The 12844-nt window shown below is 36.2% G+C and overlaps 1 protein-coding gene across 1 annotated transcript in view; it reads left to right on the top strand.

The window, feature by feature from the left end:
- Window positions 1-12844, top strand: part of ZMYM2 (zinc finger MYM-type containing 2) — an 83640-nt gene that overhangs the window by 53103 nt on the left and 17693 nt on the right. Inside the window, 3 exon segments of the mRNA XM_030461179.1 lie at window positions 4182-4354; window positions 10243-10408; window positions 11289-11323. Coding sequence (XP_030317039.1) covers window positions 4182-4354; window positions 10243-10408; window positions 11289-11323 — 374 coding nt within the window.

Below are 12844 nucleotides of genomic sequence, written 5' to 3'. Positions count from 1 at the left end.
CAAACCCAAGGAAAAGCATAGATAGCATCAACCAGAAATACTCTTGACTGCTTATGCCTGCCTAGCCACAGTACTGAAGATCTTGTCATTCTTCTGCTCCCATTCTTCATACCTAAAGTTTTTTTGTAAATGCACATATGTATGTATTTACACACAGACCTACATACATGGAGGATGAACAACCTGAATGGACTAGCTAAAGAGTAATCTGTTACTCTGGTGCTGAGGCTTTGGAAATTAAACTGTCCTGGCATTTTGCTACTAAAATGCCTCATTCCAAAATCCTAGTATCTAAGTTAAATGAGATGTATATTGTATATGCTAAAGCAAGAAGATCAAAGTTACCTGTAGATTTTTATGTATGTGTAATTGCATGAGTGACAACTAAGAAAAGGCTTTGCACATTTTTAATCCTGAGGAGCTTTTCAAGTTACTGAGTTTTGGTTTGTTGAATAGACCCTCTGAGGGTCTAGGAGAATAAATAAGTCTTTGGCAATGGAACTATTTTATGATCAGTATGACCATAATTTCTTATTACTTGTGGATGTATTTTGCATGTAATTAATCTTCTTGATAGAAATGCTATGATTTAAATAGCACAAGCTTTGTAGTATGAGTTTTAATAACACTGATTCATATCTGGTAGTCTGCTTCTTGGAGGGAGAGGGTCAGTAAGCTGTGCAGTAACTCAGTTATGTGGGGTGCTTGGGAATTCCTTTCAAATGGGTAATACAGATAAAGGACAGCTGTGACACTAGCAACTGTAGTATCATCTTAATAGTATGTTAATAAGTTCCTGGGAATTACAGATTCTGTAACTTAAACCCAATGTACAACTGGGAGGTTTCATCCAAGCTGACAAGTGGGAAAGGAATTTAGGAAATTAAGTGATTTAAGAACTGAGTATAGGAAAGATGTTTATTTAGTTAAAGCATTACAGATCTTAGAGTGGCATTTTTCCAACCACTGCAGCACAGCAGATTGTTCAGTAAAGTATACTGTTACGTGTTTAGCTAATTGGTTTTAACTGGTTTTTAGACTTTCATGAAAACATTACGGATACTGGGAGTAGCCTAAACAGAAGTATGTTAAGCTTTATATATATAGGTGCTTACCTATGAATATTTCACAATCAATTAAGATATTACCTGGAATTCATAGCAGTTCCTTTTGTTACTAGAAACATTAACAAACTGGTTTCCAAACAGCACTCTGATTGGTACAGTGCAGTTGTTCAGGCCAAAGCCTCTTTGTAATCTGTTATTAAAACTTTGAGCTGCAGATGACTATTCCAATCAAATTTTTTTACTGTAAACGCTCAAAGATATTTTTATGCTGATAAAAATCAGTTAAGGTAAAAAAGACAGTATATATATATATTGGAAAAGTCTCTGATGAAATTCTTAACAGGCTCCTGCACTTCAGAAGGACCAAGTGAAGGCTCTTGATCTTTGCTTTCCTTCAGCATTTCCACACATGGGGACAAATGCACAAGGAAGAGCTTGAGAGCTGATTCTTGTGGTATTGTACATGTGGAAGAGTCTGATTGTATAAATGTAGTTTCTGATTAGTGCTTGTTGGACGCTTATCATTTGGAGTTACCTTCTGGGTGAAGTTGTTAAAGGATAACAATTGCAGTTGTTACAAGGTGACAAAGCAAATCCTGTATGTAGCTTAAAGGAAGAGAAAGGTAGTCTAGTAAGTACAGCCTTTCAGAGGTAAATAACTAATTGCTCTTAGGCTGAAACACTTGAAAAGATGTTATTGTCTGTGGTAAAAAGAGTTGAATTACAGAGTGGTTTTCCATTACAACTTTGTTAAAGAACATAAGTGATTACTTACCTGTCTGGCTTGAACCAAATGTCCTGCCTGCACTTACATTTTTTTCTTTAAGAGAAAATAGCTGTTAATTTCAAAGTCCTTTAAAGGATCTTCAAAGCTCTAGAGATTTTAATCTGGTCACACTGTAACTTGTGTGTTTGTTACAGTAGAAATCCTGAGGAATTTAGGATTTTTTTCATATCTTGTTGATCAAAATGTTGGGGTGTCAGCTGTTTGTCTTAGGCAGTGCTCATATTCAGTTATCCCAAATCCCCAGAGGAGTTGGGCCCACGAGTCACAGCAGTGTGGGAGATGTTTGATTGGAGAATGGTAAAATTTCATACCTGATAGTTTTGTTTTTTTAATGCAACAGCAGTATCATCTTCACTTCTTTACTCTCTATAGTTCAGGAGCCAAGAAAAATGTCAACTTTGTCCATTACTTTTTGTAGGTTATTTAGCCAGGTGCACATAACTTGCCTCATGGTGGTAGAGTACTTCTACAAATCTATAATCTAGAAAGGTTGATGCAATGCTGAATGGCCCTTATAGGGCACAGCTGAAGAGAAGGATGCATTGTGGTGCTGAGCTAGCTCTGGAATTGTGAAAAATTCCAAAGAATATGATGCATGTACAAGAGATTGGCTGAGATATACAGCCAACAGTAAAAAATACCGGCAAGAAATCTTCAGTGCCTTAATGGGTACTTTTGATGAATAGCTTGCACACACTGCTATCTTCATGATTACAATTTCCTTCAGAGTAGTGTATTTAACATCTGAATTAGATGCACTTTAAGGGCAATTGCTTGATTTGACACTTCCCACTGCCTGCTTTCTGTGGTAGTAATTTTCTTTATGCTGTTATAAAAGAATAAAGTAGGTAACTTAAATTAACTCTAAACCATTCAAAACACAATTACCCACAGTGTCCTATTTGTACTGTATTTTGTAATTGTCTTGTTTTGATATTGCTAGCAAGTTGTAATTTGTTAGCAAAGTTTGTAGCATTGCAAGTTAAAATTCCTCAATAACCTTTAGTTTTTCGAAGCTGCTGTCTGCCACAGCTTCCACTTGCTTTCTTGTGTTTTAGTGATTTTAAAATAGTACCTCCAGTTTCACAGATATTAAATACTACCCTAACAGACAAAAGCACAAGTCACTTAATTGAAATTACTGAGTATATTACAATACTTTTACATTCTGTATGCTGGAGGGAAATGCAGTGTGTATGTATGTTACATGTTGAATTTCATTACTTACCAGAGTATGTTGAGTCTGCACTGTATGCCACAGCAGAGGGGGCACTTGGAAGACTTGAGTTCTGGTCTTGGTGGTACTGTGATATTTGTGAGATCATAAAAGCAGGTTCAGTATCTGAGATTAAAGGTCTGTGTAGATGTTCCCCTGTCCTTCCACTGTTTAATACAGGCAGCTACTTGATCTTCTCCAGCGGTTCTCTTCTGTAAAATTAGCACAATTACAGAGATTTATGGTATGTGATTTAGGCATCAGCTGAATATACACTAGATTTGAGGTAGTTTGAATACTTTATATTCTCAAAATAGCCTATGTAATAGCTATAATGTTCATCTTTTAATGCATTTAATATGTTGAAGGAGTATCAGATTATTGAAGAATACAGGTCTCATGGCAATCCTGAATTGCAAATGCAAAAAACCCCAACCCACCTGATGCAAAAAGAAAAAATAAGACCTACAAATCCTACACAAATTTTATATGTAAACTCCTATCATTGTGTAATTATTCACAGTACTTACTGCTTTCTTTATAGTTACATTTTTACATTTCTTTATAGTTACATTTTGGTTCCTAGGTCATTTTGAACCTATTAGTGCTCTTAAAAATAATTGATCTATTGTAAATGGTTTGCTGTATTGATAGCATTAAAATAGTAATAGAAGTAAGTTGATCCTTGTAGGTACTGTTTTAAGTGGATAGTGTTGTCTATCTTAAATTTCCTGTTTGTCTGGAGGTCTAGCATTCTGAGGACGTGTAACTGAGCGATGTGATTTCAAGTCAATGCATTTGCATGGATCTGTATGAAAAGAAAATTATGGTTTTTTTCTGGCTGTTTATTCAGGGATTTATTTGATAAGCTCAGTTTCAAGTGTAGTGTTTTGAAAAAGATGTGGACAACATATGAAATCATTGAGTTGTGCAGGAAAGGTATTCAGGTAAAAGTGTGTTGTAATTTAGTTTTCTTATCCAACCTGAATTTGTCTGAAGCCCCAAATGTTAGGTGTTGTTATATTAATTTAATTTTCAATATTTAACTCTCAACTGTGATATCTCTCTGTTAAAAATTACTTTGTTCCTAATATTTAAAATCTGTTTCCAGGCTGCAAGCTGCTATATAAACAAGACTTTGCAAGACGGTTAGGACTGAGATGTGTTACTTGTAATTACTGCTCACAGCTGTGCAAAAAGGGAGCCACTAAGGAACTTGATGGTGTAGTGAGAGATTTCTGCAGTGAAGAGTGCTGTAAAAAATTTCAGGACTGGTACTACAAGGCAAGTAACTTAGAATTTTTGACGAGAGCTCCGCAGTTAAAAAAACCCAAAAATGCACATATGAAGATATCTCAAGGACTGTGCAACAAATATGGCTCACTTCAGCAAAGCATTTGCTACACAATAAGCAAATGGATTAATCTCATTATTTAAGTTTTCTTAGATCTTAGAGCAGCATTTCTATCATCTGACTTAATTAATTCATTTGGCAAGAAAATCTTGAGTTACAGAAAATCAAAAAGATACTATGTGTATTTGTTACTTTACAATTCCATTTTTTTCTCCTTATTTGATTTTTCTTGCCAAAACTTCTTAAATGTATATTGAGAATTCAGAATGTTGCAAGCATTGTTAATAGCATCTGGATGATCCCTGGAGTTCACTGATAAACTAAGTTAGAAAAGTTTTTCTTGTTCCTGTTTTTGCTTCTTTTTTTCTTTTTCTTTTTTTTTCTTTCCTTTTCTTTCCTTTTTTTTTCCTTCTTTTTTCTTCTTTTTTTTTTTTTTTTTTCATTTTCACTTTTCCCACAGTTTGAACTGCAGAGGCTTTGATTGTTTATTATTTCCAAGTGGAAAGGATGCCAAAGGGAAAAGCAAGACCAAGTGGATTTCTAATAAAAGTTTAAATCAAACAGATGGCATCTGTTTCTAAACCTCTGGAAGGTTAACTACCTTGAGAAGCACAACCAGCAAAGAATTCACGTTAGAAGTTTGTTGCTGTTTGATTTTTGGTGTTGTTTTGCTTGGTTTTTTTTTTCCATTGAAAATGAAAAGAAATAAAGGTGAAATTGAACTGGGTTTGACCTGCAATTAGTACCATGGATAAAATATTTGATCTCTGGTGTGAGCATCCTGGAAACCTACACTGATAATATCAAAACAAGAACTCTACTTGTGGATACAATTGCAAAGCAGGCAGTACAAAATTCATCACCATACCGAAAGTGTACACAGCCTGGAAGGCAATTAGAAGCTTGAAATGTTAGAGGTTTAGATACAAGTCCTATAATTCAAATGATCTACCTACCATAAAAGAACTGAATTTGAAGACATACCTGATATTTTGGAATGTCTGGTTCCAGAAGTGTTACAGCCAAACATTGTTAAGTTTTTATTTTGAATAATGTACGTAGGGTCCTGTTAGACATTCCTGAAAAAAAGCTACTGAAGACCAGAATGATTTTCTTCTGTCTCATGTGAAAATAGAGTGACGAAGATTGGCTGCAGGGTTCTTAAACTTCCTAAAATGTTAACTTCATACAGTAATATTTAATCTATATGCCTGTAAACCTGGTGTATGGAGTGAAATTTATCCCTATGTTAAAAGTGCCTTCTTGTAGAGAACCTAATAAAGCTTTGGTGTGCTTTATAGATCTCTTGGTGAGTTTCAGCAAATGGTATACCCCATATGGGGGTATGGATACCAAACTAGTTTCATGTACAGAATGAATTTTGGTGGAAGCTTGGAACTGTAATTTGGGTTTGAGAACTGCTTGAAAGGTCTGACTTGAGGTTGTCCTGATCTGTGGGATAAGGCAGTAACTTGGCCTGTTAAGTCTGCTTAAGGAATGCTGTTGATACTGTGGTATAGGGAAGTTAGATGTGATGCCATGAAAAGGCAATTTAAACAGATTTGCTGGGAACTAGCAACTAGCAATCAAAATGATATTGAAGTGTTAGATATTTTTACTGTTTAAATCTTACACTTGCTAGTGGAACAAGTGTTACATAGAGTTAAATTGCCATTTGCTGTTTTTCTCAAATACTTCTTAAAGCCTTTGCCTGATTCAGTTCTGGTTATAACAGTTTGGGATTTGTTACATGAGGAACATGTAGTAAGTTTTGGGAAATAGTGTCTTTCGCTAAAGTTGTCCTTCTTTCTTTTCTATAAAAGTCCCCTGAGATATCTTAAATTTGTTAGTGTATAGTTAGCTGATGCTCTTACCTAGCCATAAAGAGATAATGATAAAAATCAATAATAATAGATTAAAAAATCAAAATCAGTAATAATAGTGACGATAAAAAAAAGACAGGATAGATATGTACCCCTACCCAAATTTGTACTTCATTTGCTGTTTTGTTAGCTTCTTAAAAGTATAGTTACATATGTATGAGTGTTCTCATTTATACAATGTCCAGTGTTATTTTGAAGCTTCAATGTATACATGAAGAGAAGTAGTAATAACCTAGTAATGTTTTAACACCAGCATTGTGTTCATTAAACAAATGTTTGTCGTCATCTTCTTTGTCTACTTTTTTTCTTTTCTTTTTTTTTTTTTCTCTTTTTTTTTTTTTTTTTTTATGGCCACATTATTCTCATGTAGTATTATCTGGGAAACATCTTAACTTTTAAAAATAATGGGAGAGCTTCCCTGAATGCCAAAATTCTTTTCTCAAAAAGCCAGAAGCCAGCAGTGATAGAAGCACCACAGACTGTTATCTAGAAGTATTAGAAGCAAATCAGACTTACCTGTAAGTGTTCTTAAAACCTAATATGAGGGATTTAAATGTAAAGGAATAGTTTAATCCTAATAATTTCTTGGGTGACAGCTACAGCTACCCCATTTCGTGCCAAGTTCTGAGGAAATTACTGTTGTATGGTGTCCATGCACCTGTGAGATGAGGTTAAATTTTTGGTATCTTGAGGTTAGCTCCCTAAGTTATTACAGTTCCTTCTCTAAACTTTTAAATGCATACAGGGGTTCAGATGTTAATCTGAAAAATGACTGGAAATTCTCAATATTTTAGTATCGTGATATTTGATGGTGGTTTCAGTAATTTGGTATTACTTAAACTGGAGCATTGAAAGTACCTTACGAAAAGAGTATACAGTTTTCAGAACAGCACAGAAATATGTTTAAAATATTCACTGTGAAACGTTGCTGAAAATAATACAGCTTAAGTGCACTTACAGGTCATTCAAGGCTGCAGTAGAGGGTTGTTTGGATTGAGCATGTATGGTGACAACTCTGGTCACTGGATGGCAAGCATCTTCAGTGCAGACTAAGTAGGAGGTGGGGGAACTACAGCCTGTACACGGAAAAATTACTGTGCCTGGTGAGCTCAGATAGCAAGGATTGTCAACAGTGGTGAAGTTTGAAACAGTGGAGCCAGCATTAATCTAAATGGTACAAGCAGCAAGACAGCCTTGTGGAACTTCTCCTGTCCAAATCAAGCCACTGTAGTTAGGGATCTCAGTGTCAAGTAGGTACTGTTTCAGAACAGTTCATCTCCATTCTGTTTTAATCACTCATTTTCTGGAAACATCTCTTGCTTCCTATTGATTGTGGATTGAACTCGAGTAACTAAAATTAGGTCAAATTAATACCACTCCAAACCATTAGAGAACATATAGGAACAAACTCATTAAGAATGTAAATAAAAGCCCCACATGTGAAAACCTTGTTTTTTAAACCAAGCATTAGTGATTTGTGGTATTCACCAGGCCTATTTAAACATGTTGAAGCTTGACCTGGGAAAAGAATTGCACCAAAAAGCATTCGTGAAAGAGTTATGTGCAATTGGAGCACAGACTCTCTGGACAGATAGAGACAGCAGACTTGAAGGCAGGTATTTTTGGAGATTCAATTAGCATATATTGCCAGTATCTCAAGTGGAAAAAAAAAAAAAAAAAGGGAAGGGAAAGGAAGGAAGGAAGGAAAATACAGAAAACTGCGAATTCACACGTACATACATTTTTAGTTACTTTCTTGGTCAGGAAAGTGGGGTGAACAAGCAGGTAGTAGGAAACTTAAGTGCATGAAAGAGTTCATAATTTGTACAGTGAGCATGATGATGGAAATTGTAAAATTACAGTGTAGCAAATGTAGGAACGAGAAGTCAAGCATCCTTATAAAGGAGTCTTGGGCTTGCTAAGGAATAGTAATTTCCATGCTGAAGCAAACCAGAATTTTTTCACCCAAGTATCCTAATACGCTTATTCAAAGGTCCAAACGGAAGAGCAGAATCAGGAGAGTGAGGAAGCAGTTGGAGGAAGGCTGTAGTTATGCATTTGACAGGATCAAGTCACCTTTTTCTTTCTTTGAAGGAGAGAATAAAATGAGCAGAAAGTGATGCTTTGCTAATCAAGCATTGGTGGGGTTTTCTGCACAGAGGTCGGCTGTCGTTCTTAATCAGCATTAGGTGGGCTTGAGATTTAAAATTAGACTTGAGTTCTACATAATTTTTTTCCCTATTGATATTTTAGTTTTTTGGTGGCTTTGAAAGATACATTTGCATTAAAGGTGTGAATTCACAGTTTCCCTGAGCTGATAAATCTGAGTAATTTTGGCAACACTCCACACTTCATCTTCCCTGTTCCCTTCTAATAGTACAACTTGCTCTTTTGTCCCACTCAGAACATTTCTGCTGCAGAAGGAACTGTGGATTAGAATCACTAGGAAGTCAAAGTGATAAATGTAACAAAAATTATGGGAGAAAAGGGGTAATGTGGTGCTGTAAGGTCCCTGACCTTGTGTACCCTTCAGGTGCATATGCACTAATGCTGACACCTGCACAAAGGATGGGGAATAGAAGGACCTAGCCCTCCAGGGGCACCTGGTGCTTAGTGTGAGGTGATGCTGTAGCCAAAGCTTTAATTTTAATTGCTTCCAATTTAAAGCTTGATAGACTGCCAGAATTGTCTCTATATATCGTCTTAAATAATTGAAAATTGCAACTGAGAGCTGAATTTCTTGTATTGCCAAAGCATGGTGCCAGATTGCTTGAAGGATAGAGAAGGAGTTCAACATTTTATTGCTGTTTAAATTGGAACTAATTGCCTGTATATTTTTTTTTTTTTTTTTTTGAAAAACAGGGACAAACTACAGTTGGAATTTTTTTTTCAGCCATACTGAATATGTGAATTGTATATAACTGTGCATGGGTTTATGTATTAATGTTTTATGTTGCTTATTATCATTACTTTTCCTCTCCTGGATATATTATTAGGTTGACTTATTTTGGATTCCTGAGCATCCATAAAGCTTTTGGTTTTTTTTAAAGTCTGCTTTAGGACAGTGGTTGCCAGCAGTTTCAAGGGGAGCAGTAGCACAAGACTTTGCTTACTGTAGCATCTGAAACTGGAGCTAGCCCTGTTCAGATAATAATTTATGGCATGTCTGGTTAAGTTCAGTGGAATCTGTTCTGGAATCTAATTCTGAATCTATTGTCTTAGCAATGCCTCATAAAATTATGTAGCTTGGTGAAAGATGTTCTACTGAAATACTGAGCTAAGGATACAGAAGAACAAAAGTTTTGAGTTTCAGGTTACATGCTAACTAGATTTTGTGGAAATCTTCTGTTTGAGAGCTATTATTGGTTATACATCATGGAGAAACTTTGAACTGTATAACTGGAATCTAAAATTGTTAAGTACTAAAATAGTGGAAATATAAAAGTTATTTACACTAAAGGGCTCTGTTTTGATACCTAGAGAAGTGATTGTGTTCGTGACTTGAAAGAGCACCAGATTTTGAAGGGGAAACATCTACTTGTTCTTGATTCAAGACAGTCATTAAGGAGTCTCAGTTGCTTATTGCTCTTCTTTTGTAGAATGTTTCAGTGGAATTAATTAAAATGGATGCATAAAATTAATATTTTTGCTAACTATAAGTGAGCAATTTTTAAAGACTTAATGAAGACTTAGTGAAAAAAACAGATTCATTTTAGGTGTTCACCCCCAGAAAACAATGAAAAATGAAGTGACAGATGTGCCTGTACACACAGGCTAGAAGGTAACATAACTATCATGGAGCCTACATGAGTGATGCTTCAATGTGCATCAGTAATGATCCTTCAGCACTCTTAAAAACGTAATCTTTTAAAATGTGAAAATTTTTTTTTTTCCAAGGCTTGTTTAAAAATGTCAAAATCTTCCTTTGTATTAAGGCTGCACGATGTGACTGTTGTAAGTCTCAAGGAACTCTCAAAGAGAAAGTACAGTGGCGTGGGGAAATGAAACACTTCTGTGATCAGCACTGCTTGCTCCGTTTCTACTGTCAACAAAATGAACCAAATTTGGCAACCCAAAAAGGACCTGAGAACTTACAGTATGGTATGTGCTGCTATATGGCTGCTAAACAGCAAACAAGATGCTTCCTGTACATGAAAAATTTAAAGCTGCATGAATTACTTATTTGTTGTAATAAACTGTGTTACAGATGACCTTCTTTTATCATCTGAGTAATAATTGATCCATTCACTATTTCTTATCTTAGCTTGTTATTTTATTGCTTTTTTGAGAGTTGAAACATTGTCAGGTAGTCAGACCATTTTGTACTCCCTTTTTAAAAAACAAATCTGTTTTAGGGACAGAAAATACTTTCCTCTTCTGCTGTGCTCCAATTTGTCATCACTTGCCCTTTGGAAACCTTCAAAATTTGTTTTTGGTCACATGCAGCAGATAAGTGCACTAGGAATGAAAAAAAAGAAAATTAAATCAAATTTAATTAAAAGGAAATAAATGGAAACTAAGTGAGAATGGAATGAAAGTATTTAGATAAGATGAATACATTGCTTTTTTTTTCTATTGGCAATAGTTCCCCTGTAAATTTGCTGATGGGGGCTGAGTGCATGTTTATGTCACTTAAATGACAAGTCAGGGAAAGATCAAATAAACCAGCTTTGTGATTAATGTAATTATACCAACACAACTTCTTTTATGGCCACTTTCATATTTGAACATTTTGGTATTTACTTTTCTGAAAGAGGGTATGGAGCATTGATTTAGGATTTGCTTTTGTGCTTCAGTGCTGGAGTAATGAGATGCCTACGAATGACAAGTCTTGTGTGCAGTTCCCACCTGCAGCATAGTATTAACCAATGCTGTTATTTAATATTATCCTGATGATACCTGTTGTTTGAATTGCTTACTGAAATTTGCTTTGATTTTGAAAAAGGGAAAGAATTTCTAAAACTGTTTTTTACATTTTTAGATCAGGGCTGTCAAGGTCTTCGAACAAAAATAACTGTAAGTACATATATTTAACATACATGTAGCCTAAATAAATGTATTAAAAATGTGAGATCTTGAGGGCTTAAGGGGATGATATTAAAAAGCAAAAAATCATCAACTTCAAATGGCATTAAGCTTAATTTGTGGAGTTTTTATTCTTTTTTACATTAGTAATGGAAATTAATTTTTAAATGTTTGTATTTTGTCTTTTAATGGCTTCTGGGGAACCAAATAATCCGTTGTTTTACACCTGTAGTGCATGAATGTGTTGCTTAGGGGTTAATCCACAAACTGAATCTTATTCACATGTTTAGACTGATAATGTATTTATTGATTGTAGAAAGGGAAGAGAATTTGAGTGAGTGATCAGAATATTAAGGTTGTATCTCAATTTTGAAATGCTTAAATAAAGGTTCAGGTCATAAATTATAATTCCCAAGAGTAGTATAATTGGTGCTCAAGGTCTGATTGACTTTAGTGCACTTCACCGAGTATCACAGAGAGTTAAGGGTTGGAAGGGACCTCAAAAGATCATCGAGTCCAACCCCTCTGCCAGAGCAGGGTCATCTCCAGCAGGTCACACAGGAATGCATCCAGGTGGGCTTTGAATGTCTCCAGAGAGAGAGATTCCACAACTTCCCTGGGCAGCCTGTGACAGTGCTCTGTCACCCTCACAGTGAAAAAATTTCTCCTTGTGTTTATATGGAACCTCCTATGCTCAAGCTCAAATCCATTGCCTCTTGTCCCATCATTTGGGATAATTGAGAAGAGCCTGGCACCATCATCCTGGTTCTCTATTTTCATATTTATGAACATTAATGAGTTCACCCCTCATTCTCCTCTTCTCCAAGCTGAAGGGACCCAGTTCCCTCAGCCTTCCCTCAAAAGGGAGATGTTCTACTCTCTTCATCATCTTGGTTACCCTGTACGGGACTCTTTCAAGTAGTTCCCTGTCATTTTTGAACTGAGGGGTCCAGAACTGGACACAATATTTCAGATGTGGTCTCACCAGGGCAGAGTAAAGGGGGAGGAGAACCTCTCTCATCCCACTAACCACCCCCCTTCTAATGCACCCCAGGATGCAATTGACTGTCTTGGCCACAAGGGAACATTGTTGGCTCATGGTCATTCTTCCAGCCACCAGTACCCCCAGGTCCCTTTCCACTTCAGTGCTCTCCCCAACAGCTCAGTCCCCAACCTGTAGTGCTACTAGGGGTTGTTCCTGCCCAGATGCAGGACTTTACACTTGCCCTTGTTTTAATTAATTTTTTCCTTACCCAACTTTCCAGCCTGTCTAGGTCCCTCTGAATGGCAGCACAGCCTTTCTCAGTGGCCTTCAGGCACTCCTCCCAGCTTTGTGTCATCAGGAAACTTGCTGAGAAGCCACTGTCCCATCATCAAGCTCATTGATAGAGATGTTGAACAAGACTGGACCCAGCACTGATCCTACTAGTCACAGGTCTCCAGCTGGACTCTGTGCCATTGATCACCACTCTTTGGGCTCTATTATATAGCCAGTTCTTAATCCATCTCACT

Source organism: Calypte anna, chromosome 1, assembly GCF_003957555.1.
Source record: "Calypte anna isolate BGI_N300 chromosome 1, bCalAnn1_v1.p, whole genome shotgun sequence".
NCBI lineage: Eukaryota > Metazoa > Chordata > Aves > Apodiformes > Trochilidae > Calypte > Calypte anna.
This window is presented reverse-complemented; position numbering and strand designations above follow the sequence as displayed.